Genomic DNA, 25,617 nt, shown 5'->3' on the forward strand with positions numbered 1-25,617 from the left:
ACGTTTATTAAAACAAAAAGAGTTGGTAAGAGGTGGCAGGAAAATGCAGGTTTGGGCACTCCCTCGAGCCTTTTAATTAATTTATTTATATTTTTATTTTTATTTTAAAAAAAAAAAAAACAGGTACAACAGGCCACCTTCTGCTTTTTTTCTCTTTTTTTAAATATATTTTTATTGATTTCAGAGAGGAAGGGAGAGGGAGAGAGAGATAGAAATATCAATAATGAAAGAGAATCACTGATTGGCTGCCTCCTACACGTCCCCTATCGGGGATCGAGCCCGCAATCCAGGCATGTGCCCTTGACCGGAATCAAACCTGGGACCCTTTGGTCCAAAGGCCGACGCTCTATCCACTGAGCCAAACCGGATAGGCCCTCAAGTCTTTTTAGAATGGAACCAGCGCCTGGAGCCCTGTTTATCTGGTGGGAAGAGAAGATGGTGGGAGATAATGTCCACAGTGGTTATAACATGTACTCAGAGTCAGACAGCTTTTGAGTCCCAGCTCCCGGACTTACACGCTGTGTGGCCTGAGGCTAGCTACTTAACCTCTCTGAGCCTTTGTTTCCTCATTTGCAAAGTGGGCCTCATAATAATGCAGATCCCATAGGATTGTTGTGGGATCAATTGAGATCATTCACTGATTCAACAAATGGTCATCAAGCACCTATGTGCTGTTGCAGGTGCCAGGGATGTCGCAATAAAGTGCTTGTATTCGAGCAGAGGGAGGGGCGGTGCTCAGTGCAGAACTCATGCACAAGACACTCTCGGGGCGCCCCGAGGGTCAGAAAGAACGTGACCTGGCCAGTGCTGCAGAGGCATGGGAGCTGCCTTATTGAGGGGTCAGGAAGGCTCCCCTGAGCTGAGATGTAAAGGACGGCATTTCATCATGATCCTGAACAAACACGACGTGGCGGTTACTTCTTTCCCACTGGACAGGAGAGGCATATATTCTCGATCCTTCTGAACATTTCTTATGCTGGATGGTGGGCCGCAGAGCACTAGGGGGTCCTGGGTCCCAGACAGGGGTGTTTTTCACCTTTCCGTTCTCCCCACAGGGCAGGCACAAGTGTGAGTGTAAAAGTCATTACGTCGGAGACGGGGTGGACTGTGAGCCGGAGCAGCTGCCCATCGACCGCTGCCTGCAGGACAACGGGCAGTGCCATGCCGATGCCCACTGTGCCGACCTCCACTTCCAGGGTCAGTGTGGAGAGGGGCTGCGGGCCCAAAGCACCTGGTCTTCAGGCGGTGGGAGGGGATGGGAGGTGGGGGGAGGGTCTGCGCAAGAGGAAAAGAAAAACAATTTAACTTTTAAAAAGTAAAAATTTTAACTGCGTTAAATTTTACAACTTGCCCTGGCCGGTTTGCCTCAGTGGTTTGAGTGTCAGCCCATAGGCCAAAGGGTCACGGGTTCAATTCCCAATCAAGGGCGCATACCTCGGTTGCAGGTTCCATCGCCAGGTGTGTGCAGGAGGCAGCCAGTTGATGCGTTTCTCTCCTGGTGATATCTCTCTCTCCCCCTCCCTCCTTCCTTCCCTTCCACTCTCTCTGGAAATCAATAGAGAAAATATCCTCCAGGGAGGATTTTTAAAAATTGGCAAGTTAATGAACCTTTTAAAACATAAAAAATTGGAGCCCCAGGACCCCTGAGTGGAGGGGCAAATAAACTCAGAATTGTACCCTGAGCCTTGAGAATGAGACAGGAGCTCAAAGGTCCTCTACCGTGAATTTTCTTGATACTTGCTTTCCTCAAGTTGCTTAGCAATCCCTGCAACCCTTAACTGGAAAGAAGCATAATTAAGCGTTTAAATAACCAAGAGGAAGTGGCTGCCAGGAGCAGAATCAATTTCCTCAAAGTGCTTTGGATAGTAGCACATTGCTTGGCATAGGCCCACCTACTTCCAAGGACGATGTGGATGGCTTATAATAACCCCACAGGTGTCATAAAACGAAGTACAGAGGCCCAGCTGACAGGGCATTTTGAAACCTGATGGAGGAAAGCCATGAAGGGCCCACAGACGAGTTCTGAACCAAGGCAAGGAGGGCTCTGTCTCAGAAAGTGATTCAGGCCACTGCACCTATGACCAACGGACATCTCTGACGGGGTTGGGTTTGCTTTAGTGAGGCAGTTCTTAGCATCTCAATAATAACTATCGACGTAAGGCCTGTTATGTACTGTCTTAGTCCATTCGAGCTGCTACAACAAAGTACCATAGACTGGGTGGCTCATTAACAACAGAAATTGATTCCTCCCAGTTCTAGAGGAGGAAGTCCAAGGTCAGGGTGCCAGCCAACACAGTAGGTTCTCGTAAGGACCGTCTTCCAGGCTGCAGACGGCCAACTTCTCGTTGTGACCTCACAAGGCAGAAAGGACAATGGAGCTCTCTGTGGTCCTTTTCTTAAAGGCTGTGCCCATTCATGCGGGCTCCACGCCCATGACCTGCTTACCTCCCAAAGGCCCCACCTTCTAATAGCATCACATTGAGGTTAAGATTTCAACACAGGAATTGGAGGAGGACACAAACATTCAGTCCATAACATAAATTAAGCCCTAAGACACCATTGGGGGTCTACTATGCATCAGGCACTGTGAGGGGTGGTTTGTTAACATTACTGTCCATCCTACGACATCATTTGGGGATGATCTAGAGGGTGCATAAAAGCAGGGAAAACACATAGGATAATGACATTGTCCACTTAGAAGGACATTCTCAGTGAGAAATTCAAAAATTTCTAAAAATTTTTGAAAAAAATTTTTAATTCATAAGACCAGGAAAAAAAACTAATAAGATAGAAGACAGTAATTTATCTCATGCTGACAATCCAATTGAAATGAGAGAGAAGAATAGAGGAACACTGAAACCAGAGACTCAGACAGATATCTGTCCACCCATGTTCACAGCAGCATTATTCACAATAGCCAAAAGGCGGAAACAACCCAGATGCCCATCCCCAAATGAATGGGCAAACAAAATGCAGCCTATCCCTACAGCGGGAGAGTATTCAGCTTTGAAAAGGAATGGAACTCTGACACGTGCTACAACATGATCACACCTTGAAAAACATGCTACATGAAATAAGCCAGACGCAAAGGGACAAATGGGTGATTCCACATACAGAGACTCGGTAGCTGGCCTTCTGCTTTGAACGTTCTTCAAAGTTCTTTGCCGGAAATACTGACCTGGGCGGTTCCTCTCCTTCCCTATCTAGATACCACCGTTGGGGTGTTCCATCTCCGCTCCCCTCTGGGCCAGTATAAGCTGACCTTTGACAAAGCCCAAGAGGCCTGTGCCAATGAAGCTGCCACCATGGCGACCTACAACCAGCTCTCCTATGCTCAGAAGGTGGGTCCCCATTGGGTGGGTACCATGCCGGCAGGGTCTGCTGGGGAGGAGCTACAGGCTCTTCTTGCCACGGGGACACTTTGGCTGTTGCCTTCTTGGAGGGGAGTGCAGGAAGCTCCTGGAGCTACAATAACAATGTGTCACAGCCACTGGGAGTCTACTATGTGTCAGGCACTGTGAGGGGTGGTTCATTGACATTACTGTCCATCCTTACAACATGCCCGGAGGTACAGATTGGGCAAGTGAGGTTCTGAAAAGTTAAGTTAGGTGTCCAGTGTCACCTAGCCAGGAAGTGGAAGATCCAGTGGTCAAATGTAGCCTTGACTCCAAAAGTCTGTTCTTTTTTTAAAAAAATATATATTTTATTGATTTTTTACAGAGAGGAAGGGAGAGGGATAGAGAGTTAGAAACATCGATGAGAGAGAAACATCGATCAGCTGCCTCCTGCACAACCCCCACTGGGGATGTGCCTGCAACCAAGGCACATGCCCTTGACCAGAACCGAACCCGGGACCCCTCAGTCCGCAGACCGATGCTCTATCCACTGAGCCAAACCGGCGAGGGCCAAAAGTCTGTTCTTGACCATGACATTCAATTGCCCCAGCAGCCGCACAGCCTGGGAGTGCATATCTCACAGCTGGAGCCCAGGAAGGCATCAATGACCACAAGCCTGGTGTCTCCCTGAATCCACAAAGCAGTCCAATTTCTCTGGATGAGCTGGATTTCCCTGTGTCTGAAGGGGCCGAGAAGTGGGTCAATGAGGATGGCCTAGCTCTCAGCCACCGCCAGGTGGGAAGTGGAGCCCTGGCCTTAAAAGACAGAAGCCTGTACATTTGGAAAGGCCAGCACCTCGGAATTACCTAGTGATTGCTCAGTGGGAGCAAAGGCGGCAACGTCCTACACGACATAATATTAGAACTCTTCCTCCAACCTCCATCAATACCCAGTCTCTCTACCTTTCCTCAGACCTGACAAAGCCTTTGATGGCAGGACCCAGCATCTTGGAGGGTCTGAATTTCTGCTCTCTTGATTGCTGGTTGTGTGGCCTTGGATCAAGCCATTGAAACCTCTGTCCTACTTGGCATGTTTGTATAAGGATTAAAGGTGAAATGGCACAGGGACTGGCACACAGTAGGAACTCAGCTTTTAAAATTAAGGGCTCTTGCCGAAGCCGGTTTGGCTCAGTGGATAGAGCGTTGGCCTGCGGACTGAAAGGTCCCAGGTTCGATTCCGGTCAAGGGCATGTACCTGGGTTGCGGGCACATCCCCAGTAGGAGATGTGCAGGAGGCGGCTGATCGATGTTTCTCTCTCATGGGTGTTTCTGACTCTCTATCTCTCTCCCTTCCTCTCTGTAAAAAATCAATAAAATATATTTAAAAAAAAAAAAGAAAAGAAAAAAATAAAATTAAGAGCTCTGGAGGAGGCTGCCTGGGTGTGCAGCTCAGCTCTGCTATTTGCTGGCTGTAGGACTTGGAGCAAGTCACTTAACTCCTTTTTGCCTCCATTTTCTCAGTTATGTGGTAGGGAAGTTTTTTAAAAACATATTTTTTACTGATTTCAGAGAAGAAGGTAGAGGGAGAGAGATAGAAATATCAGTGATGAGAGAGAATCGTTGATCAGCTGCCTCCTGATCAGCTGCATGCCCCACACGGGGGGGCGGGGGGGTTGTGCCCATAATGCGGGCATGTGCCCTGACCGGAAATCAAACCGTGACCTCCTGGTTCATAGGCCAATGCTCAAGCACTGAGCCACACTGGCTGGGAAATATGGGAATTTTTTAAAGTTCTTCTCTCAAAGGGTTGATGTGAGGGTTAAAGGTGTTGATGCATGAAAAGCCCTTGCAACAGAACCTGGCCCAGAATAAGCTCCCATTGTGTTACGATGATGAAGATGGTGATGGTGATGATGATGGTGATGATGGTAATAATGATGGTTATGATGAAGGTGATAATGGTGATGTTGAACATGGTAAGGATGATGATGATGATGATGATGATGATGATGATAGTAATGATAGTGGTGATGATCAGAGTTCTGCCACTCCATAAGCAGAAGAATTTTCACCAGGAGTAAATGGCTAAGAGCAAATCCTTTCTCAAGAGCAGAGAAAAGGAAAATGAGTGTGAAGGACTCAGGAGCCTATAAGAAAGAGAGGGCACCACTTTTATCTATACAATGGGTCAATCAACGGAAACTTAATGAGCATCTACTACGTTACAGGCAGAGGGGTACAAGTGGCAAAATGAGCCATAACCCCTGAGTTTACAGTCTGATGGGGGGATCAGGCATTAACCAAAGGACTCCACAACAAATATGAAGTTGCAGCTGACCCATAGCTACATCTGTGTCCCTACAGGCCAAGTACCACATCTGTTCGGCAGGCTGGCTTGAGAGTGGGCGGGTTGCCTACCCCACAGCTTACGCCTCCCAAAACTGTGGCTCTGGTGTTGTTGGGATAGTGGACTATGGACCGAGAAACAACAAGAGTGAAATGTGGGATGTCTTCTGCTACCGGATGAAAGGTAACTCTCCCAGCTGCACTTCCGATTCCAGACCACACAGCTGGTGAGCCATCCTCAGCCTGGCCAGCCAATTTTCAAGAGTGAGGTTGGCAGCTAAGGTCCCTGCCATGTGCTCTTGCCTTCCAGATGTGAACTGCACCTGCAAGGTGGGCTACGTAGGAGATGGCTTCTCGTGCAGTGGAAATCTACTGCAGGTCCTGATGTCCTTCCCTTCACTCACAAACTTCCTGACGGTAAGTACCGTGTCTGCTCGTTTTCACTCAGGGAAGGAGGGGTTGCCTCAAAGCAGAAGGCAAAGGCTCACAGTCATGGTTAGGAGCATGGGCACTGGACCACATTGCCTGAATTTGAAGCTTGGGTTTGCCACTTGTAGCATCACCTTCAAGTTACTTTCTTCTCTGGGCCTCAGTTTTCTCATCTGTAAAATGGAGATAATGATAGCACCAACCTCATAAGGTCATTGTGATAATTAAATGAGTTCATGTTTGTAAAGCACTCAGACCTGAGGCCATCACATGGAGAGTGCTGTCTTGGTGTGAGCTGGTATTACTATCTCTGTGTGCATCTAGAGCCATCTTGAGAGTCTGATCTTCAGGGACAGGGTGGGACATAATGAGCTAGGCCTGCCTGGTGATCACACAGTGAGCCAAACTATCCACATGGTGTCAGCTTGTCTTTTGCACTGCACTTAAAGTCATTTCAATGGTTTACAAGTTATGTCCAATGAATAGAAAGCCCCCATTGGAGAAGGGTTTGAGGTTGCCTGATCAAAGATCTGAGCTAATAATAACAACAATCCCAAGAAAGCTAATATTTCCTGAGAATTTACTCTGCACTGAGCCCTTTCACTAATTTGCAGAATGTAAGCTCTGTAAGGGGAAGGATTTTCTCTGCCTTGTGGCTTGCGTGGAGCAGGTGCTCAATAAATCCTTGTTAGAAGGAAGAAATCTTCATGCAACTTTATGAGCTCACTTCTGCTATTATCCCCACTTTGTAGACAAAGAAACTGAGGCTGAGCAAGGTCATGGACACAGCCAAGGGGAGTAGACTATGCATAAATATGGAGCTTGCAGAATCAGGGCAGAAGTTAAGCCAAGGACCCCTAAATGGTGAATCTTTGTCCACAGACCAACGGTATCTATCTAACTGGTTTAAAAATCAGGGTTACTGTAAGTACTCTAAAGATAATCACCCAATCCAACATTTCTGCTATCTGGGAGCTTGTCTCATGACAGCATTTCAGAGAAAAGACAGTGTCAAAATAAAACCCACTGGCTATGTGCCCTACAGCAAACTAATTTCTCTGGGCAGTAGTAGTCCTATCTGCACAGTAGCTAAGTTGAACTGGGTAGTGTGATTGCTCATAATTTTTTCAGTAAGTATTTATTGAGCACTTACTATGTGCTTGAGCTATATTAGTGAAGAAAATACACAAATATAATAAACAGAGTAAACAAGTAAATCCTATTGAATGCTAGAGAGAAGGTGACATTTGAGACATGCAGATTTGGGGGAGACCATCCCATGAAGAAGGAACTGCCAGGCACAGGGTGAAAGCAGGAGTATGCCAGGCAGGTCGAGCAGCAGCAAAGCCAGTGTGGCTGGAGCAGAGTGAGCTAGAGGAAGCTGGGTATGGGGTCTGAGGAGCCACAGTGTCCAGGTTTGGCTACATGGATCATTGTAAGGACTTTGACTTTTCCTCTGAGTGAAGTGGGGGCTGTTGCAGGGTTTTGACAACAGAAGACTCAAGATTTGACTTAACGTTTCCAAGGACTGTGCAGTCCGCCCCGTTGAGAATGGTCTGTGGTGTGGCTGTGATTTAGGACCATAGCATTCACTGAAGAAGAAGCAAGTGCTCCTGAAACTCTGCCAAGGTGCAGGCAGACCAAGCGGCAGCCTGAGTTGGGCTCACATCAGGAATATTCCCAGGTGGTGATGTGATCCTCTCCTTCTGATCACTCCCTTCCCCTCCCCAGGAAGTGCTGGCCTACTCCAACAGCTCGGCCAGAGGCCGGGCATTCCTGAACCACCTGACTGACCTGGCGATCCGTGGCACCCTCTTCGTGCCACAGAACAGCGGGCTGAGGGAAAACGAGGTGAGTCGGGTCCCTGGTGTCTGTCCTGGAGACTAATTCTTCTAGACAGTATCAGTTCTCCATCCACACGATAGAGCTATGCACAGATGACCCCAAAACTCAGTAGCTACACATTAATTCAGCTCTCACATCTGCAGATCAGCTGGCAGAACTGGTCTTGGCCAGGCCTGTTCATGTGTCTGAGATGGGCTGGCTGGTGGATGATTTAGGCTGGTGGTCTGCGGCTCAGCTGCTCAGGGCTCTCACCCTCCAGCTGGCTAGCCGGGCATGCTTTCCTGGAGACAGCAGGATGTGGTGAGAGCAAGCCTGGTCCTGTTAGCACTTTTCAAGCCCCTGTCTGATCACTTATCTAACATGCCACTGGCCCAATTAAATCACACAGCTGAGCCCAAAGTCGGAGTGGGAGGCCTTCACATTTATACGCATGACAAAGTGCAAGGATACAGGGAGGGGTGAAGAACCAGGACCACTTATGCAACCAATCCACCACACCAAACCTCGTCACCCCATGACACACAGAGGGACTGGCAGTGTTCATTCAGCCCTCCCACAGTTGGCTATCCTGCAGGCTCTGACAGCCCCAGGCCCTTCCCACCCCCTAGGGTTGAGTGGGGTAACTCCTCTACCCACTTGTTACCCATTCAAGACCCACTATTCCCAGGATGCCATTGGGAAGCTCCACTTAGTAGATCATAAAGATGGCTCTCAATGCCACATCCTTGCTAGAGGGCAAACTCTGGCAGAGCCCAGCCTGTGAAAAACGACTTTTCCTGATCACCACGTGAGGCAGAAAATCCAAGGCCATGAGAAGTGATATTTTTTTTCTGTGTCATTATCATTAAAAAGGAAAAATATTGCTTGGCCTTTAAAGACCATTTTTGCATTTCTTCTTTCTCTCAGACTCTGTCTGGGCGGGACATCGAGCACCACTTCGCCAATGTCAGCATGCTGTTTTACAATGACCTTGTCAACGGTACCATCCTGCGGACGAGGCTGGGAAGCCAGCTGCTCATCACCTCCAGCCAGGACCAGCGCCAACCGGTATGAAAAGTCTTCTGGGCTTATTAGAAGAACTGGAGATAATACATGCAAAGCTCCTAGCACACAGAATGTGCTTAATAGATGGCAACTATTCTAATGTGAAAGTATACCCTGCATCTTCAGTGAGGGGATGGTATTAGCTGCACACCACAGCACACCACACTGACTGGTCGGCCACCCCTACCCCCTGGGAAACAAGCCATTGGTGACCACCGGCCTCAGAAGCAGGTAATGAGGAACTATAAATGAAACCACTTTAAATGCTGTCTGATGCATCACCTTTGTTTCTGTCAGACTGTCAGCCTATCCCAGGTGTTAAAGTCAAATGAGAGCCTTACAGTCAAGTGAGAGCCCACTATGAAAACTACTTCTGCCACTTGCTAGCTGTAGGAACGTAGACAATTCATCCAATTTCTCTGTGTCCCAATCTCCTCATATGAAAAATGGGGGTGATGGGATGTGTTGGTGATGTTGATGGTGATGGTGATATTATTTTGTCAATGGTGATCATGGTGATGGTATTGATGTTGATGATGATGGTGGTGGTGATGATATTAATGGTAATGGTGATGGCTATGTTGATGATGATGATGATGATGATGGTGATGGTGATGGTGATGGTGGGGATGATGGTGGTGGTGGTGGTTGTGGTGATGGTGGTGGTGATGATATTAATGGTGATGGAGATGGTTATGTTGATGATGGTGATCATGGTAGTGGTGATAGTACTGGTAGAGGTGATGGTGGTAGTGATGGTCCTGATATTAGAAGTGCTGGTGCTGGTGGTGGTGGTGGTAATAATGACCAGGATACCCATGATGTCAAATCATAGGCTTTTGTGGGGATTCAGTGATTCAAGGCTTGTGATGTGTGACAATAGTGCCTGACATGTAGCAAATGTGAAATAAGTATGATTTTTAATTGTTACTTAATAAAAGATTTCTATTATTGAAGATCAGTAGTTTAGACCAGTGCTTCTCACATTTTAACGGGCATGTAAACTACTTGTGGGTTTATTAAAATGCAGGGTGTAACCCAAGAGTTGGAGTGTGGGCCTCAGCTTCTGCGTTTCCAGTGAACTCTAGGGTGATTGCCACACCACAAGCCAATGGATCACACTTTGATCAGCAAGGGATAAGATCACTTAAACATTTCTTCTCCACAGTGTGGTGTGATGCTCAGAGCAATGGCTCTGGAGACCAGAAGCATGAGGTTTGCCACTTACTAGCTGGGTGATCTTGGACAAGCCATTTTCCTCCTGCACCCTCACCTATCAGACAAGGGGGCTGGACAGATAACTCCTCAGGTTCTCTGCAGCTCTTGGATCAAGTTGTTTGCACAAAGGCAACTAATTGTTCTGGGCTGGCCAGGTGGTGAGCGGAGTCCTGTGCTGCCTATTGATGAAGATATGCCTGAAACCTAGGCTTCCAGATCTCAGGCAAAATGAACAACTTCCTTCCATAGAAGGGCCACCATGTGAGGAGAACCAGTCAGGTGACCATCAATCTTCATCAACCCTCTTCTCATTTCCCTAGGAGACCAGGTTTGTCGATGGAAGAGCCATCCTGCAGTGGGACATCTTTGCCTCCAATGGGATCATTCATATCATTTCCAGGCCTTTAAAAGCACCTCCTGCCCCAGTGGTGAGTACCCAGGGTTCCTGGGAGGGGCCAGGAGAAGCCCAATGTCCACTCTCCAAGAGGCAAAGTGTTGCTGGAAGCCCACACATCCCCCTCTGCTGGAGACTGGAGGAGTCTCCCCCAATCGTGGCAGCTGGCCTCAAGGATGCCTGGCCCTTGGTTATCCCACCCCCACTCCGGTGCATTAGAAACACACCTGTCACCATTAATATCTGTTGAATAAAAGGGACAGGGTGGGCCAATGGAGAAACGACTAGGAGAAGAGTGAGAAATCCTAAGCCCCTACACTTCCTACCTGTGTGACCTTGGACACGTCCCAGAACACCTCTGAACTCATTTTTCTTACTTGCAAAATGGGGTTATAACGCCTTCCTCCCTGGGTTCCTGGGAGGACTATGAGTTGATGTAAAATAATGAGGCTAGCCCAAGGGTGGGCAAACTTTTTGACTCAAGGGCCACAATGGGTTCTTAAACTGGACCGGAGGGCTGGAACAAAAGCATGGATGGAGTGTTTGTGTGAACTAATATAAATTCAAAGTAAACATCATTACATAAAAGGGTACGGTCTTTTTTTTTTTTTAGTTTTATTCATTTCAAACGGGCCGGATCCGGCCCGTGGGCCGTAGTTTGCCCACGGCTGGGCTAGCCCCTGTCACATAGTACATATTATGGAACAGTCTGGTGGCTGGTGTTCGTATCCTAACTTTGTTCAAAAGTGTCAGGGAGGGTGAGCAGAGCTGGATGCTAGGAAGTTCCATAGCACAGCAGTTAAGGGCATGAGCTCCAAATCCCAGCTCTACTGTTATCAGTAGAAGTGGAGTTCTTGGGGCCTCGAGGAAAAGAATTCCTGAGACCCCAATGGGGGGATAGGGCTGCATGGAAAGCTTTATTAATGATGTCAACTTAAGGGGGTTCCCCTCCAAGGTCCCATCTATGTCCATTTCGCAATGGAAAGAAGTCCAATTTTGTCTTCAGCACGGCCAGGATCAAGGCCACTGCCCATAGTTTCTGCTTCATATTAAAGTACAGACATACATGCATACATACATACATACATACATAAGGTACAGTCCAGCATCCTGCTGGGCGTCAGCATGGCCATGGGCCATGTGGCTGCTACGGCCATGCGGCTATGGAGAGAGAATAGGCAAACTCTGGTCACAGAGCCAGAGAGAACAAGAGGCAGGGAACTCTTTGGGGATTTTAACCAGGAGTTTATACAAACTAACCAATTAACTTTCCGTGATGTTGTGCACTTCCAATGGGGTCCACCCCTTCGCCAATCCATTGTTCCCCAAGCTAGACTGACAGGCAAGCACCTCCCTGCCCTCCCCTCCCCCCCCCCCACCAACTTCTGCGCATGTGCCTATCTCCCCTTTCTCTCTGCAACAATCCAGTACCGGATGGGGGAAGGGAGAGTGTTAGTCCCCTTGGGGGAGCAATGTTGTGTGAAGCTACAGTTTCCTGGTGAAGCGTCCCAGGTGACCATGCTTACCATGTCTGACTTCCCTTTGCTTGCTTGCTTTTATTAATAAACTAGCTAATTACAAAGATAACACTACCACTCATTGGCTGCATGATATTAGGGGCAAGTGCTTAACCTCTCTGTGCCTCAGTTCCCCCTAGTAAAAATGGAAACAAGGCCCTAGCTGGCTTGGCTCAGTGAATAGAGCAGTGGCTCCCAAACTTATTTGGCCTACCGCCCCCTTTCCAGAAAAAATATTACTCAGCGCCCCCTGGAAATTAATTTTTTTTTAATTTTAATAGCAATTAAACAGAAAGATATATGTATCAATGTTTCTACCTTTTTTGTAAAATATAGTAAAGAAAGGTGTAAATTAGAAACATTGAAGTTTGAAATTATGAAACTATTTATTGAACTCAGAATAGAAAGGTAATACAAAAAAAGTTAAAACAAATGCACCTGTGGCCATCACCGCCCCCCCTGGATCGCTGCAGCGCCCACCAGGGGGCGGTAGCGCCCACTTTGGGAATCACTGGAATAGAGCATCGGCCCTCGAACTGAAGGGTCCCAGGTTTTATTCTGAACAAGGGCACGTACCTCAGTTGCAGGCTTGATCCCCAGGCCTGGCCAGGGCACGTAGGGGAGGCAAACAATCGATGTGTCTCTCTCACATGGATGTTTCTCTCTCTGTCTCTCCCCCTCCTTTCCACTCTCTCTAAAAATCAATGGAAAGAATCTCCTTCGGTGAGGAGTAACAAAAAAATAAATAAAGATGTTATTTAAAAAATGGAAACAAGAATGATTATCCCTATTTCTCTGGGCTACTATACGTTTAAATGGGTTTCTCACCTAAGGGACTTAGACTCTGGCAGCAGTAAGGGCAGATCCGTGTTAACCATTTTATCACTAATTCTATTCCAACTTGCTCCAAGACGCCCAGGCCCGCAGGAATGGGATGGGCTCCAGAACACGCCTCTTTTGGGAAGTCACCAGATTTCATACCGACCCTCCCCTTTCTGTGTTCAGACTGCAGCCCACGCTGGCTTGGGAACAGGGATATTCTTTGCCGTCACCCTGGTCCTCGGGGCCATCGCTTTGGCTGCATATTCCTACTTCCGACTAAACCGGAGAACAATTGGCTTCCAGCATTTCGAGGTAAGAAGGAGAAAAATGGGAACACGGGGATGGGGTCCCCTCTGCAGCCCAGCCCTGGCTCTGGGCTACTTCAGCTGACTGGCTGCTTCCCGGAGCTCACAGCAGGTGAGTGCTTGGCACACACTTCCTGTCGCCAGGCTGGGGTCTCTGCCCCTAAGAGCAGCAGCAGCCGGAGTGCCCAGCCCCTCTTCCTGGCTGAGACCGGGTTTGGTGAGAGGGTGATGGGCCGCCAATAGCACAGACACTTCAAGCTTCTACCCAGGGCTCTGGCGTGGAAGCAAATTCACCAGGGCCCAGGAGGCACGCTCCCCTTGGAGGGTTCACGAGACAGGCACCCACCAGGCTTGGCTTGGGCTTCAAGGCTGAGTCTGAGGTGGGAGACAGGGCTGGTGACCCACGTGGTGGGGCCTCTTACTGCAGCCAGTGAAACACATTTCACCCTATTTTTTTGAAATATATTTTTTAGCCCGGTCGGCACAGCTCAGTGGTTGAGCATCAACCCATTAACCAGAAGGTCACAGGCCGATTCCCGGTCCAGGCACATGCCCAGGTTGTAGGCTCCACCCCCAGTGTGGGGCATGCAGGAGGCAGCCGATCAATGATTCTCTCTTATCATTGATGTTTCTATCTCTCTCTTCCTCCCTCTCCCTCTCTGAAATAAATAAAAATGTATTTAAATAAATAAATATATATATATATAATTTACACACACACACACACACACACACACACACACATATATCCCACACTAAGGATTGAGCCCACAACTCACGCATGTGCCCTGACCAGGAATCAAACTGATCTCCTGATTCATGAATCGACACTCAACCACTGAGCCACATTTCACCCTATTTTAACTTGTCAGTGGATCTTGGCTGACCTTGGGCTGACCCTGGGGACTGGGTTCAGCAGCAACCCAGCAGCAGAGCACCCTCCCTTCTGAGCTTCCTACCCCCCGCCTGGCCTGTCCTCCCCTCCCCCACTGCCTCCTCCAGGCGTGCCAGGTGAAGCCTATGGCGTCCCCCGAGCAGTTCACTCCCTTCTCTAGCAGATCACCTGCCTCTGTATGAGCTCCAGGGGCAAAGTTCAAAAACATCATATTTAGCACAAGTGTACATCCTGTGAGAATCCTTTTAAACTCAGTTCAAGAGCAGACAATACCACTCCAGGGTGACGGAGATCAGAACAGAAGTTATGCTGGGGGGATTTCGTACTGGGGGTGGGGGGCAGGGCGAGAGGCCTGATAGCACTTTCTGGGGGGATGGACATGCCCTATCTGCTGATTTGGGGGTGGTCCCACCTGGATGGACATATTAAGAAGTCTGTGAGCTGAACACTTAAGATCGGTGCGTGTTACCGTGTATGCACCAGATGTCTATGAAACACCATTAAAAAGGAAAAGGTCTGCAGGTGGAGGTAGGGGCAGGGTTTGCTTTACCTGCCTGTTGGGAGGAGATGCTCCGGCCCTGGGACATCTGCCTCAGCCCCGGGACTGGTCTTTCCGAGTAGTGTGAAGAGGATTTTGATGTCACAGCTCTTGGCAAGCAGCTGCCTGAGAATATCTCGAACCCCATGTACGAGAGCGCCACCTCGGCTCCCCCAGAACCTTCCTACGACCCCTTCATGGTGAGTTGGCATGATTTCTCTAGGAACAGGTCCCACCAGGATGCGGGGGAATGATGTCTTCCAGCAAGTCTCAGGGGAACGCTTCCCACTGAGAAAAGCCAGCCTCCACAGCGCATCTGGGGCAGCTGGCCTAAAAGCCGGCCTCGCGGGTGGAGGAAAGCCGTGTGGTGCTCAGTGTCCCGGGGTGCCTCTGGGTGGATTGCAGAAGCCCCGACAGTTAGAAGTAGGGAGAACCAGAGTTGGCCCACACCAGCCTCATGATCAGGTGACAAGGGGAAGAAATGGGCTAAATTCTGCCACAGACATTTCTGAGGTTGCTGCTACAAAATAAGACATAAAGCCTTTAAAGCAGCGGTCACCAAGCTTTCAGACCTCACAGACCACCAGTGGTCCGCAGACCACCGGTTGGCGACCACTACTTAAATCCTTTAAAAGGTATGTGTGTATGTTGTTGTCCGAGATTGTTCTGCCAGTTGTCAGAGCTGCTTCTGGCTTGTGGGGCTTCCTTCCTTTGATGAGGTCCTTTGTATTTAGGGGAGCTTGCTCTGCTCTTGGGTTTCCATTTGTTTCTAGAGTTGGTGATCCTTGACCTCGCTGGGGCCTCCACTAACCTCTGCCCGAGGGACCCAGTGGCAGGGGACCCCATGCACACTGAAGGTAGAAGGTACACCCTCCCTGTTTTACCAAGTCTGGATTGAGAAACTGGGATAACATTTAATTCCTCCTTTTATCTATATATATAAAAGCCTAAGCAACCATTCAACTGTTCAACCATTCGACTGTTCAACTGGTAGCTATGACACACACTGACCATCAGGGAGCAGATGCTCAATGCACAGGCATGGAAACACAGAACAGACTGATGAATCTCAGAAGGAAGTGGGGAGCGGGGAGAAGGGGAAGAGATTAGCCATAGATCTTATATGCATACTAGAGGCCTAGTACATGGATTTGTGCACTGGTCAGGTCCCTCAGCCTGGCCTGCAGGGATTGGGCTGAATCCATGCACCGGGCCTCCGACATCCCCTGAGGGGTCCTGGATTTCGAGAGGATGCAGGCCAGGCCGAGGGGCCCCACTGGTGCACAAATCCGTGCACTGGGCCTCTAGTATAAAGATAAGAAAAACTGCCAGCCGTCTGCTAAATGAATGACCTTTTGTACCTCGGCAGTCTGAGCTGATGGCCTTACTCCGGTCCAAGGAAATACTTGAATCTTGGCTTGTGTGGGTCTAGAACCCTCCTGCAATCATAACCAAAGCCAGCTGCTGTCTTTGTTTCTTGCATGGACATATGCTGTCCCTTCTCCCAAGGCTATATATGTTACGATTGTTGAATTTTTGTAAATTGCACTGAAACATTACAAAAATATTTTATTGCACCATTTGAAGCTTGTACAGTGCAACAGATGTTATTCTTCTGCCGTGAACCCAATGTAAATGCCATGTGGTTCTGAGTGCCTGTGGCAGCAGATGTACTGTAGTTGCGATAGATTGAAAAATATCCTGAGAGAGAATCATTGATCAGCTGCCTCCTGCACACCCCCTACTGGGGATCGTGTCAGCAACCAGGCTTGTGCCCTGACTAGGAATGGAACCGGGACCTCCTGTCCATAGGTGGACACTCAACCAATGAGCCACACTGGCCAGGCCTTATTTTGTTTTTTAATCAAACCCATGTAAGGGTTTTTAGTCCAAACCGCAAGGGTAACAGCTAGATTGCATTTATTAATATTTTATTTCTGCAAACATTATGTTGAAATCAACCTCATTTAAAAAGCAGAGCAAAAAAGTAATCAATCCTGTTCAATGTGCTCCATGCCTTCTCAGCTGAGAGCTCCCTCAGCAGTGCCTGAGATGCACCTGAGACAGGTGAGAGCCTCCTCGAGACAGGATTCAGCTAAACCAGTGGTTCTCAACCTTCTGGCCCTTTAAATACAGTTCCTCATGTCGTGATCCAACCATAAAATTATTTTCATTGCTACTTCATAACTGTAATGTTGCTACTGTTATGAATCGCAATGTAAATATCTGATATGCAGGATGGTCTTAGGCGACCCCTGTGAAAGGGTCGTTGGACCGCCAAAGGGGTCTCGCCCACAGGTTGAGAACCGCTGAGCTAAACCACCTCATCAGGCCAGGGGGGCAAAAACGTTCCAGTACCAGGAATCCTAAGCCGAGGGTGCCATCCCAAATGTGACGTGCTGGAATCTCATGCCTTTTATATTGGGAGGGGAGGAGAGAGGGTAGCCTATTGAATACCTGTAGCCAACCCACACATTTTGACCATATCCATTATGCTAATTAACAATTTGAGTGCTGATCAGGGCTAGAGGCGGTGATAAGCTTCTTGAGTATGGCTTCTGATTGACTCTCTCTGATGATATCTTTTTGTTGTTGTTGTTAATCCTCACCCAAGGATATTATTTGCATTGATTTTTAGAGAAAGTGGAAGGAAAGGGTAGAGATTAAGAGAGACACATCGATTAGTTGCCTCCCTCATATGCCCTGACCAGGTTCTGAATCGAGCCTACGACCGAGGTATGTGCCCTTGATCAGAATTGAACCTTCGGCCCTTCAGTCTGCAGGCTGATGCTCTAACCACTGACCAAACTGGCCAGGGCTCAGAGGATACATTTTCCATCTAAAAGGAGTTTTGTGGTCATCATATGAATAGCTACCATCTGTGGGGTGCTTATACCTTTTTTCACGTGGCAGCTGACTTAATCCTCACACCTGTTAGGACTCTTTATAGATGAGGAAACTACCGCAGAGCTTAAATGATTTGTCCAGGGCACACAAGCATCAAACAGCAGCGACTATCCCCAGAATGGGGCCCTAACCACCACACATCCTGTCTCATGTTGGGAGGCATGAGACGGCCATGTGCAGGAATGTTCCCAACACGTGTGTCCACAGGGAACTTGGGGAAGAGTCATACAGTGGGGCCTTGACTTACGAGTTTAATTCGTTCCGAGACCGAGCTCGTTAATGAGCTCGTTAACTCAAATTACTCTATCAACTCAATGCAAAAAATCGGCCGAGAGACAGCTGGTATCTCAAAAAACTCGTTAGTCAGGACACTGGTAAGTCAAGGCCCCACTGTATTTCAGGCTGCAGGGGAGGGAACAGTTTTCAGCAACCCTCTCCGGATCCCTAGCTGGTCTGACAAATAAACCCACAAAGGCGAGTTCACAAGAAAGAAAAGCGTATACATGGCATTGAATGTTTACATGTTCATGGGAGGCTTCACAGGAGAATGAAGACCGAAGAAGTGACCAGCACAGGAAGCTCTTATACCCTGTAGACCAGCAGTTCTCAACCTGTGGGTCAAGACCCCTTTGGCGGTCGAACGACCCTTTCACAGGGGTCGCCTAAGACCATCCTGTATATCAGATATTTACATTACAGTTCATAACAGTAGCAACATTACAGTTATGAAGTAGCAACGAAAATAATTTTACAGTTGGGTCACGACATGAGGAACTGTATTTAAAGGGCCAGAAGGTTGAGAACCACTGCTGTAGACAGAAATGGTACACTTGGGGAGAATTGTCGAGACAGAGGTCTGGGCTGGGTAGTGAATGGTGAAGAAGTGGGGAGATAAGGTCAGTTTAACTGGGTTTGTCTGTACAGGTTTCCTGGCCCCAAATTCCTCATCTCTGTTGAGTGTCTTCCTTCCTTCCTTCCACGAAGGGAACTTCACCTGGGGGTTCTCTGACCTGTTTCAGGGGAGGTGGGAAGGGAGAGAAGGTCAGAGTGACCTTCGTGCTTCTGCCATTTTTCTGTGGGATTTCTTATTCCTTCAGCTTAAGATATGTAATATGCCAACGTGTCACATTTTGGGGTAGTGTGTCCTGAACCCCATCTAGACCTCAGACCAGCGGCCAAAAGACACACTCGAGCTGGAAGGTTCAATAAGCAGCAGGTGCTGGGCTCTCTCCACGCGCTCACAGACCACCTCTTCTTTTCCAGGACTCTGAGGACCAGCTGCTGGAGGGCAGTGACCCCCTGGGGGCGCTGTGAGGGCCGGACCCGCTGCAGCCAGCGAGCCCCACAGCCACCTGGGCCCCCAGCCTCCTCACGAAGGCTGCGAACTGTGAATCCTCGGCCCCAGTGGCCTCTGGGGAACGTAAGGTCCTTGAACATGTGGAAGTCTGAAGCACGCAAGCCGTACCTCATCTCCTTGGTTCATCTGGGGGGTTCTTTCGTTTCTGTGGGTGAGGAATGATGTGGACTCCACCCATCAACTCAGGGGACTTCCCCCACCTCTGACCTTTGGCTGTCCTTCCTGTGTGTCACCTTTAGTCCTTAGATGGCACTTACTACATCCTACCCAACTCGACAGTAATGTGACCTCCTCTTATTTTCCTACTAGATTGTAAGCTCCCACAGGCAGGGACTCACCTCATTCGTCTTGTATCTGAGCACTTAGCACAGTGTCTGGAACATGAAAGGGGCTCAATAAATGTTTATGGAACAGAAATAAAGTCAGTGGAACAATCTAGTGTTCTGAGAACCAAAAATACTGTTCGCCACAGAAGGGGTCAAGCTTTGAAGGTAAAATCCACTTATTAGACCTAACTAGGGCCTTTTCAGTAGCCAACATCTGCCTAGAATTATTTAATTCTGTTTTGTGTGTATATATGAAGAAGACATGATAACCACAATGAGACATCACTTCCCAATCACTAGGATCGCTATAACCCAACAGGCTGATAATAGCAAGTGCTGGCGAGGATGTGGAGAGATTGGAACCCTCATACATTGCTGCTGGGACTGCAAAATGGTGCAGCCACGGTGGACAAGTTTGGCAGATCCTCAAAAAGTTAAACACTGAGTTACCATAAGAACCAGAAACTTCACTCCAGGCATATACTATACCAAGAGACATGAAAACATGTCCACACAAAACGTACGTGTGCATGTTCAGAGAACATTATTCATAATAGCCCCAAAATGGAAGCAACCCAAATGCCCATCAAACTGTGGAATCTCCATATAATGACATGTCATTCCACCCTACAAGGGGCCTAAGCACTGAAGCAGGCAACAGCATGGATGGACCCTAGACACATGCTGAGTGAAAGAAGGCAGACAAGAAGGGCCACACAGTGTAAGATGCCTCAGGGAGGGAACTGTCTGTGGGAGAAAAAAATTCCAGGTGGGTTTGCCTGCTGCCCACCTACAGCTAAGTTCACACCAATTTTCTGGCTTCAATACACAGTCTACAAGCTCTGAAAACAAGCACGCATGCTTGGCTGGGCGTGATGGGATGTGGATGGTGAGAAAGGAACCCTAAATCTCTCACCCTCCCCTCTCACAAGGATATTCTTATTTGGTTATATTAGAACTAGGAGCCCAGTGCACGAATGCATGCACCTTGAAAGGAACTGTGGACCGTGAGGCTGCGATGGGCACAGGGGCAGGTCTCGGCCCATCTTCTGTGCCCCAGCCCAGCTCCTCCCACCACAACCCAGTCCCTTCTCTGCCTGCAGCCCCGCTCCCCCCGTCGCTACAGCTCCCATGTGATGACGGTGCCGACCCCACTCACACCCACTGATGGAGCAGAGCGATTGGGGCTGGTGCCAGTAGCGGGTGCGAGCAGGACTGGCACTGTCAGCAGGTGCAAGCAGCAGCTCTGGCGCCGGCAGTGGATGCGAGCGTTGGCTCTGACACTGGCACTGGGTGTGAGTGGGGCTGTTGCCAGTAGTGGGTGCAAGGGGCAGCTGCAGGCCTGATCGCCCCTCAGGATCAGGGGGAGGTGAAGCCCTGAGGGGCTATCGGGGCTGGTAGCACCCGCTGATGCTACCAGCCACTGACTTAAGCACACAAAAACCGATGACTTGCAATAAACTGGATGATACAATTCTTTTTATTTGGCAATAAATTCAGTATCTGGTAACATAAAATCAACATTCAGAATAAATAGCAAATACACATTCAGAATAAATAGTAGGTGAACCTAGTTTGCATTTACTGTGCCTGCTATCGTACAGGCACAATTAGTCATTCTACTACATGATTAGAAAACAGTTTCCGACGTCAGGTTCAAGCCACAGTGCTGGGAAAGTGCAGAGGGCTGCTGTGGGCGGGCTCCCCGGGAAGCAGACGGGGATTCACGTGCAGGGAGTTTACGGGGTGTGTCTGGGGTCCACCCCTGGGGAGGGGAGGGAGGGGAGGGAAGGGAGCTGCTTAAAGGAGGGGTGTGACCTCGCCCATCGGAGACAGGGCTTCTCAGCAGGGCCGACAGCTGCTGAACACCCAGCGGTGGGGGGACTCGGTCCCGAAGGGTTACGTGTGAAGCCATGCCATCCCCCAAGACGAGCACAGTCACAAACCACTACAAGAAGAGGTACATTCAACTAGTGCTAGTGCCCGACCGGCAGCTCAGTTACACACCACGAGGCTGAGTCCTGGGAACACGGTATGTCACCACTGGCCACAGAAGTAACTATGCCCTAGCCAGCTCCTAGGGGAACGGGGTGCACTTCCGTGCTGCCTGTCCCACTAGCGGGCTGTTTGTCTGCTCGCTTTCTGAGTTAGAGCAGGGCTTGGGAACTACGGCCCGAGGGCTAAGGCAGCCTGCGGCTGATTTTATAAACCACGTTGTAATAGGACAGAGCTGTGTCCATTCCTGGAGTGATGGCAACAGAAAATGGCCTGCAGAGCTGACCCCGCATTAAGGAATCTTCACTCCCTTTCCTTCCCTTAACCCACTAGGGCAGTGGTTCTCAACCTTGGCTGCACATTAGAATCACCTGGGAATCTTTTTAAAATCCTGATTTCTGGGCCTCATCCTCCGGAAATTCTGTTTCTTTGTTACTAATGTTGTGGCCCCACCCCATAACAAAGAAACAGAATTTCCGGAGGATGAGGCCCAGAAATCAGGATTTTAAAAAGATTCCCAGGTGATTCTAATGTGCAGCCAAGGTTGAGAATCACTGCACTAGGGCAGTGGTCGGCAAACTGCGGCTCGAGAGCCACATACGGCTCTTTGGCCCCTTGAGTGTGGCCACGAAGTTTCAATCGCACTGTACGTGCGTGCCCGCACGTGGTATTTTGTGGAAGAGCCACACTCAAGGGGCCACGGTTTGCCGACCACTGCACTAGGGTGTTAGAGGTTAGCTTGCCTTGGAGCTAGGCTCCCAAATGCTAAGGAAAATAAAAGAGAAAAGAAGGAAATCGGTACACAGGGAAACTGACAAGAAGGCAAAACACAGGCTCCCCAGTGGGTGAATGGGGCAATCAAGGGATGCTGCCTCTGGCCACAGTCTCAGAGCATTCTAGAAGAGGGCCCCCAGTGGGTCTTTAGCAGCAAATGAGCAGTGGACATTGGAGCTCAATGCGATACTGAGCACAGCTCTCGACTTCGTCAAGGGCCTTTGGGGAGGAAGAGAGAGGAAAAGCCATTTAGTTCATCCAAAGCTAAATTAGTAGGAGGAAAGATTACTTTCCATTTCTTCTCCGCAATAATGAAGAGGGCCGATGCAGTCAAAGCAACTGGTAATTTAATCAGAGACAGCCCGAGTCAGTAACAGGTGGTTTATGTTCGCGGCACTAATGGCCACAGCAGATTAAGCTGAAGAGCATATGAGAGAGAAAGAGAGAGAGAGAGAGACTATACAGGTGGTTTATGTCCGCGGCACTAATGGCCACAGCAGGAGATGAAGCTGAAGAGCATGAGAGAGAGAGAGAGAGAAAGACAGAGAGAGAGAGAGAGAGAGAGAGGCACACTATGTTAGGAGGAAAGTGGGAGCTCTGAGCCAAACTCCTAAAATACTTTAAAAGCTTGGTTTCCTTATAGAAGCAACTCTGGAAAAGCAACAGTACAGGTCCCCGCCAGGGCGACCTGCTGCGGGTCCCATGCGCCCGCATTCAGCTGGCATGGGCTGCCCTGGACTATGAATTTTGTGCACATCATTCTTAGAAAATCAGTCTAACCCACGCTGCACGTGAGAATATTGTTTAAATGTGCAAGCTGATTTTATTCTGTTCGCTTTCCAAATTGCTACTATTGAAGGGTGGAAAACAGACTCACTTCCCTCGGACCAACAGGCTTTCACCAGCGTGAGCCCCAGAGAACAACATGGAAAGGACAGAATGCCCCGTGCGGTGTGCCCAGGCCCAGCTGCGTCATGACGACGGCTGAGCGCAGACCAGGAGGCTGCCCCGGTCCTTCACGAGGCGACGGCTGCCCTACCCCTGCTGCTGGCCCGGGAACGCACGGGTCTGCCAGGCACACGCCCGGGGGCCCTGCTGAGACAGATGCCAGGCCTCCGCCACGTGGCAGACCTCAGCACGGCCATGTTTGATGCCCCACAGACCGAAACCTTAATTGGTAATAAATTGTGAAACTCATAATTCATCCCCAGAAAATGTGTGTCTCCCCTGAGGCTTGGCTCACCCAATCTAGACATCCACGAAAGCAGTATTAAAACAAGTCTACTTCATTCTTGAGTAAACGAACACCCTGTGCTGGCACTAGGAGACATCCAATGCACACCTGGTTGGATAAACACTAAGAGATTTTTAAAAACAGTAGTAACTACTTCCTCACCCGGCTTCCCCGAAGTGAAGCCAAAAGCACCAGCGTGCCCTTCGAGGCCCCCACACGAGCAGCTCCGGGCCTCCACCTGCACCCCCAAATGCCAGTCAACTCCGATGCTAAAAGCACCTGGGAGCTAACAAACAGTAAACAAAAGGCCTACCCCACCCCCAAAAAGAAACGGACCACTGTGTTTATGATAAAATTTAACCGGAAAAAAGGGGCCTTAACTGACGGGCCTCCTGGGTCTACAGGGTCACCGTCACTATCATAAATACACGGAAATGCCCAGGAAAATCGCACCGTCACAAGCAGCATTGCCAAGCACGCTCCAGAGCTCCTTCACTCCCTGCTTCTGGCAGGCAGCTAGGGCATGCCAAGCTACTCATTGCCATAAAAACGCTCAGTTAGCAACACTCTCCGCAAGCCCCTCCCTGCACCTGCCAGGCATCAGGTGTAAAACGTATGTCACGTGCGTTGTCCTTAGAAAGACGTGAGAAATACTCAGTTACCTAAGTAATTTCCAACCCCCTTTCTCTTAGTTTCAATGCCCTTTATGCTCTCCCACCTTAAATACAGGCGCCTAAAGAACCCCACCCCAAGTCCCACAATAGCACACACACACACATACATACACACATACACACACACACACACACAAACACGCGCGCGCGGGCACACACGCACGCATGTGTGCGGCAGGAAAGGAAGAAAGCTAAGGGGAGCAGAGGGTGGAGCCAGCCCGGCGGTGAGGCCACCGCTCCCACTTCCCTGATAATCCAGCGGGGAGGCAGCCTGTCTGTTGCCTCCAGGAAGGGATGGCTTCTGATAATGCCTACATTTTAGCCACACAACCCAGGGAGGGGAACGGCATTTCACTGCAAGGACTTTGTTTTTTTTTTGTTTTGTTTTTCTGTCCTCCGATGAGCACATCAAACCAACAGTCGGGTGGCATTTTCAGGGGACCCACCCCCAAGCGTTGGCTCTGAGCAGTTGTTGCTCACAGCCTTATCCCAGTCTGTTCTGCCAGCTGGACATGTGACCAGGCGCCCTCTCTCCTTCTCCGGGGAAAGGAGCGAGCCCCCACATCACCTGTGGCGCCCGTCCTTCCCCAGGATGGGGTGGGGCACAGGAAGCGAGACTGAGGACCATCCAGGGCGAAGGACGTGCACCTTCCCTTGCTCTTTCTCTTTTCTTCCCACTGATGCACTGGAACAACAAAGCCCTGGGACCAAGCGGCTGGGGGATCCCGCTGTTTGGGGGTCATCTCCGCCGCTTACTGCGTGTTATGCTGCTACAGAGCTCACTGCACCGTCCACTTTCTGGGAGCAGTGTCGCTGCACACCACGCGCCCTTCGTTCCCGATGCACACTGTGAACGCTCCGTTTTCCAGGGAGGAGGCGGGAGTTTCCGCTGCTGGAATACGGAGGTGGCATCAGGAAGTCTCCCCGGGCCCAGGAAAGCCGACACCAGTAGCAGCACCTCGGTCAAGGAGAGGACTGATCAGTTCCCCGTGAAGCCTGCCACTCAGACCGAGGAGAGCAGGAAGGCGGGACCAGTACGCACTGGCTTCCGTCTCAACCACCAGCGGAGCATCCTCCAGAAGGTCCGAAATAAATATCAAGAGGCGATTCTGTGTCTTTTCCAAAAGCAACACTCCTATCCACACAAGGCCAGCCCCGTGGTGTCCCCCGGGTCTGGGCCGGGGCTGCTTCTGGCCTTGTCCACAGGCGGGCGCGGTTACTTGGCCTGGGCCGCCTGCAGGAGGGGCAGCCTGCAGGTGGGGGGCCCGTCAGACCAGGCGGGAAGCTCGTGCTGCAGCGGAGTCCTCCTGGGGTAGAACGTGTGGCTGACGTCGTAGTTCAGCAGGCAGCTCAGCGACGCCATGTAGATGTCGGCAAACCGCGACAGGCGCCTCAGGAAGTAGGTGGGGTTCTGGTCTGTGCGGAACAAGCTTCCAAAGTGGGCGTTGAAGAAACTTTTGTTCATTTCTCTAAAGGAGCAAGAAAAGAGGGGTGCGGCGGACAATGATTCAGAGAAGTTTCAAGTTATTGAAACCAAAACAGTTTCATAGGACTCATCTGGGAGGAAAACCGTCTGTCCACCCATCCACCCAAATGACGATCACACCTCCCCCTGGGACCTCCCCGGAGCACTGTTTGAGGCTCCAGTGTTCATGTGTCTGCC

The 25,617-nt window shown here is 49.6% G+C and overlaps 2 protein-coding genes across 3 annotated transcripts in view; one reads left to right on the forward strand and one right to left on the reverse strand.

Annotated features, from left to right (window-relative positions):
* The window catches only part of STAB2 (stabilin 2), a 136,051-nt gene extending 116,679 nt beyond the window's left edge, over positions 1-19,372 (forward strand). Inside the window, exons 60-69 of the mRNA XM_070410924.1 lie at positions 1,056-1,197; positions 3,208-3,341; positions 5,699-5,864; positions 5,991-6,097; positions 7,841-7,960; positions 8,861-9,001; positions 10,537-10,644; positions 13,133-13,261; positions 14,771-14,887; positions 18,858-19,372. Coding sequence (XP_070267025.1) covers positions 1,056-1,197; positions 3,208-3,341; positions 5,699-5,864; positions 5,991-6,097; positions 7,841-7,960; positions 8,861-9,001; positions 10,537-10,644; positions 13,133-13,261; positions 14,771-14,887; positions 18,858-18,908 — 1,215 coding nt within the window. The 3' untranslated portion in view covers positions 18,909-19,372. The remainder of the gene's footprint in view (positions 1-1,055; positions 1,198-3,207; positions 3,342-5,698; positions 5,865-5,990; positions 6,098-7,840; positions 7,961-8,860; positions 9,002-10,536; positions 10,645-13,132; positions 13,262-14,770; positions 14,888-18,857) is intronic.
* A 1,367-nt stretch (positions 19,373-20,739) lies between these two features.
* The window catches only part of NT5DC3 (5'-nucleotidase domain containing 3), a 45,562-nt gene continuing 40,684 nt past the window's right edge, over positions 20,740-25,617 (reverse strand). Inside the window, exon 14 of one of the 2 annotated variants that reach the window (XM_070410925.1) lies at positions 20,740-25,423. In XM_070410925.1, the coding sequence (XP_070267026.1) occupies positions 25,171-25,423 (253 nt within the window). In that variant the 3' untranslated portion in view covers positions 20,740-25,170. The remainder of the gene's footprint in view (positions 25,424-25,617) is intronic. The other variant, XR_011470857.1, reaches the window with a different exon arrangement.

This window comes from Myotis yumanensis, unplaced genomic scaffold (assembly GCF_028538775.1).
Source record: "Myotis yumanensis isolate MYYU_CA2020_CCGP unplaced genomic scaffold, mMyoYum1.0.hap1 SCAF_3, whole genome shotgun sequence".
NCBI lineage: Eukaryota > Metazoa > Chordata > Mammalia > Chiroptera > Vespertilionidae > Myotis > Myotis yumanensis.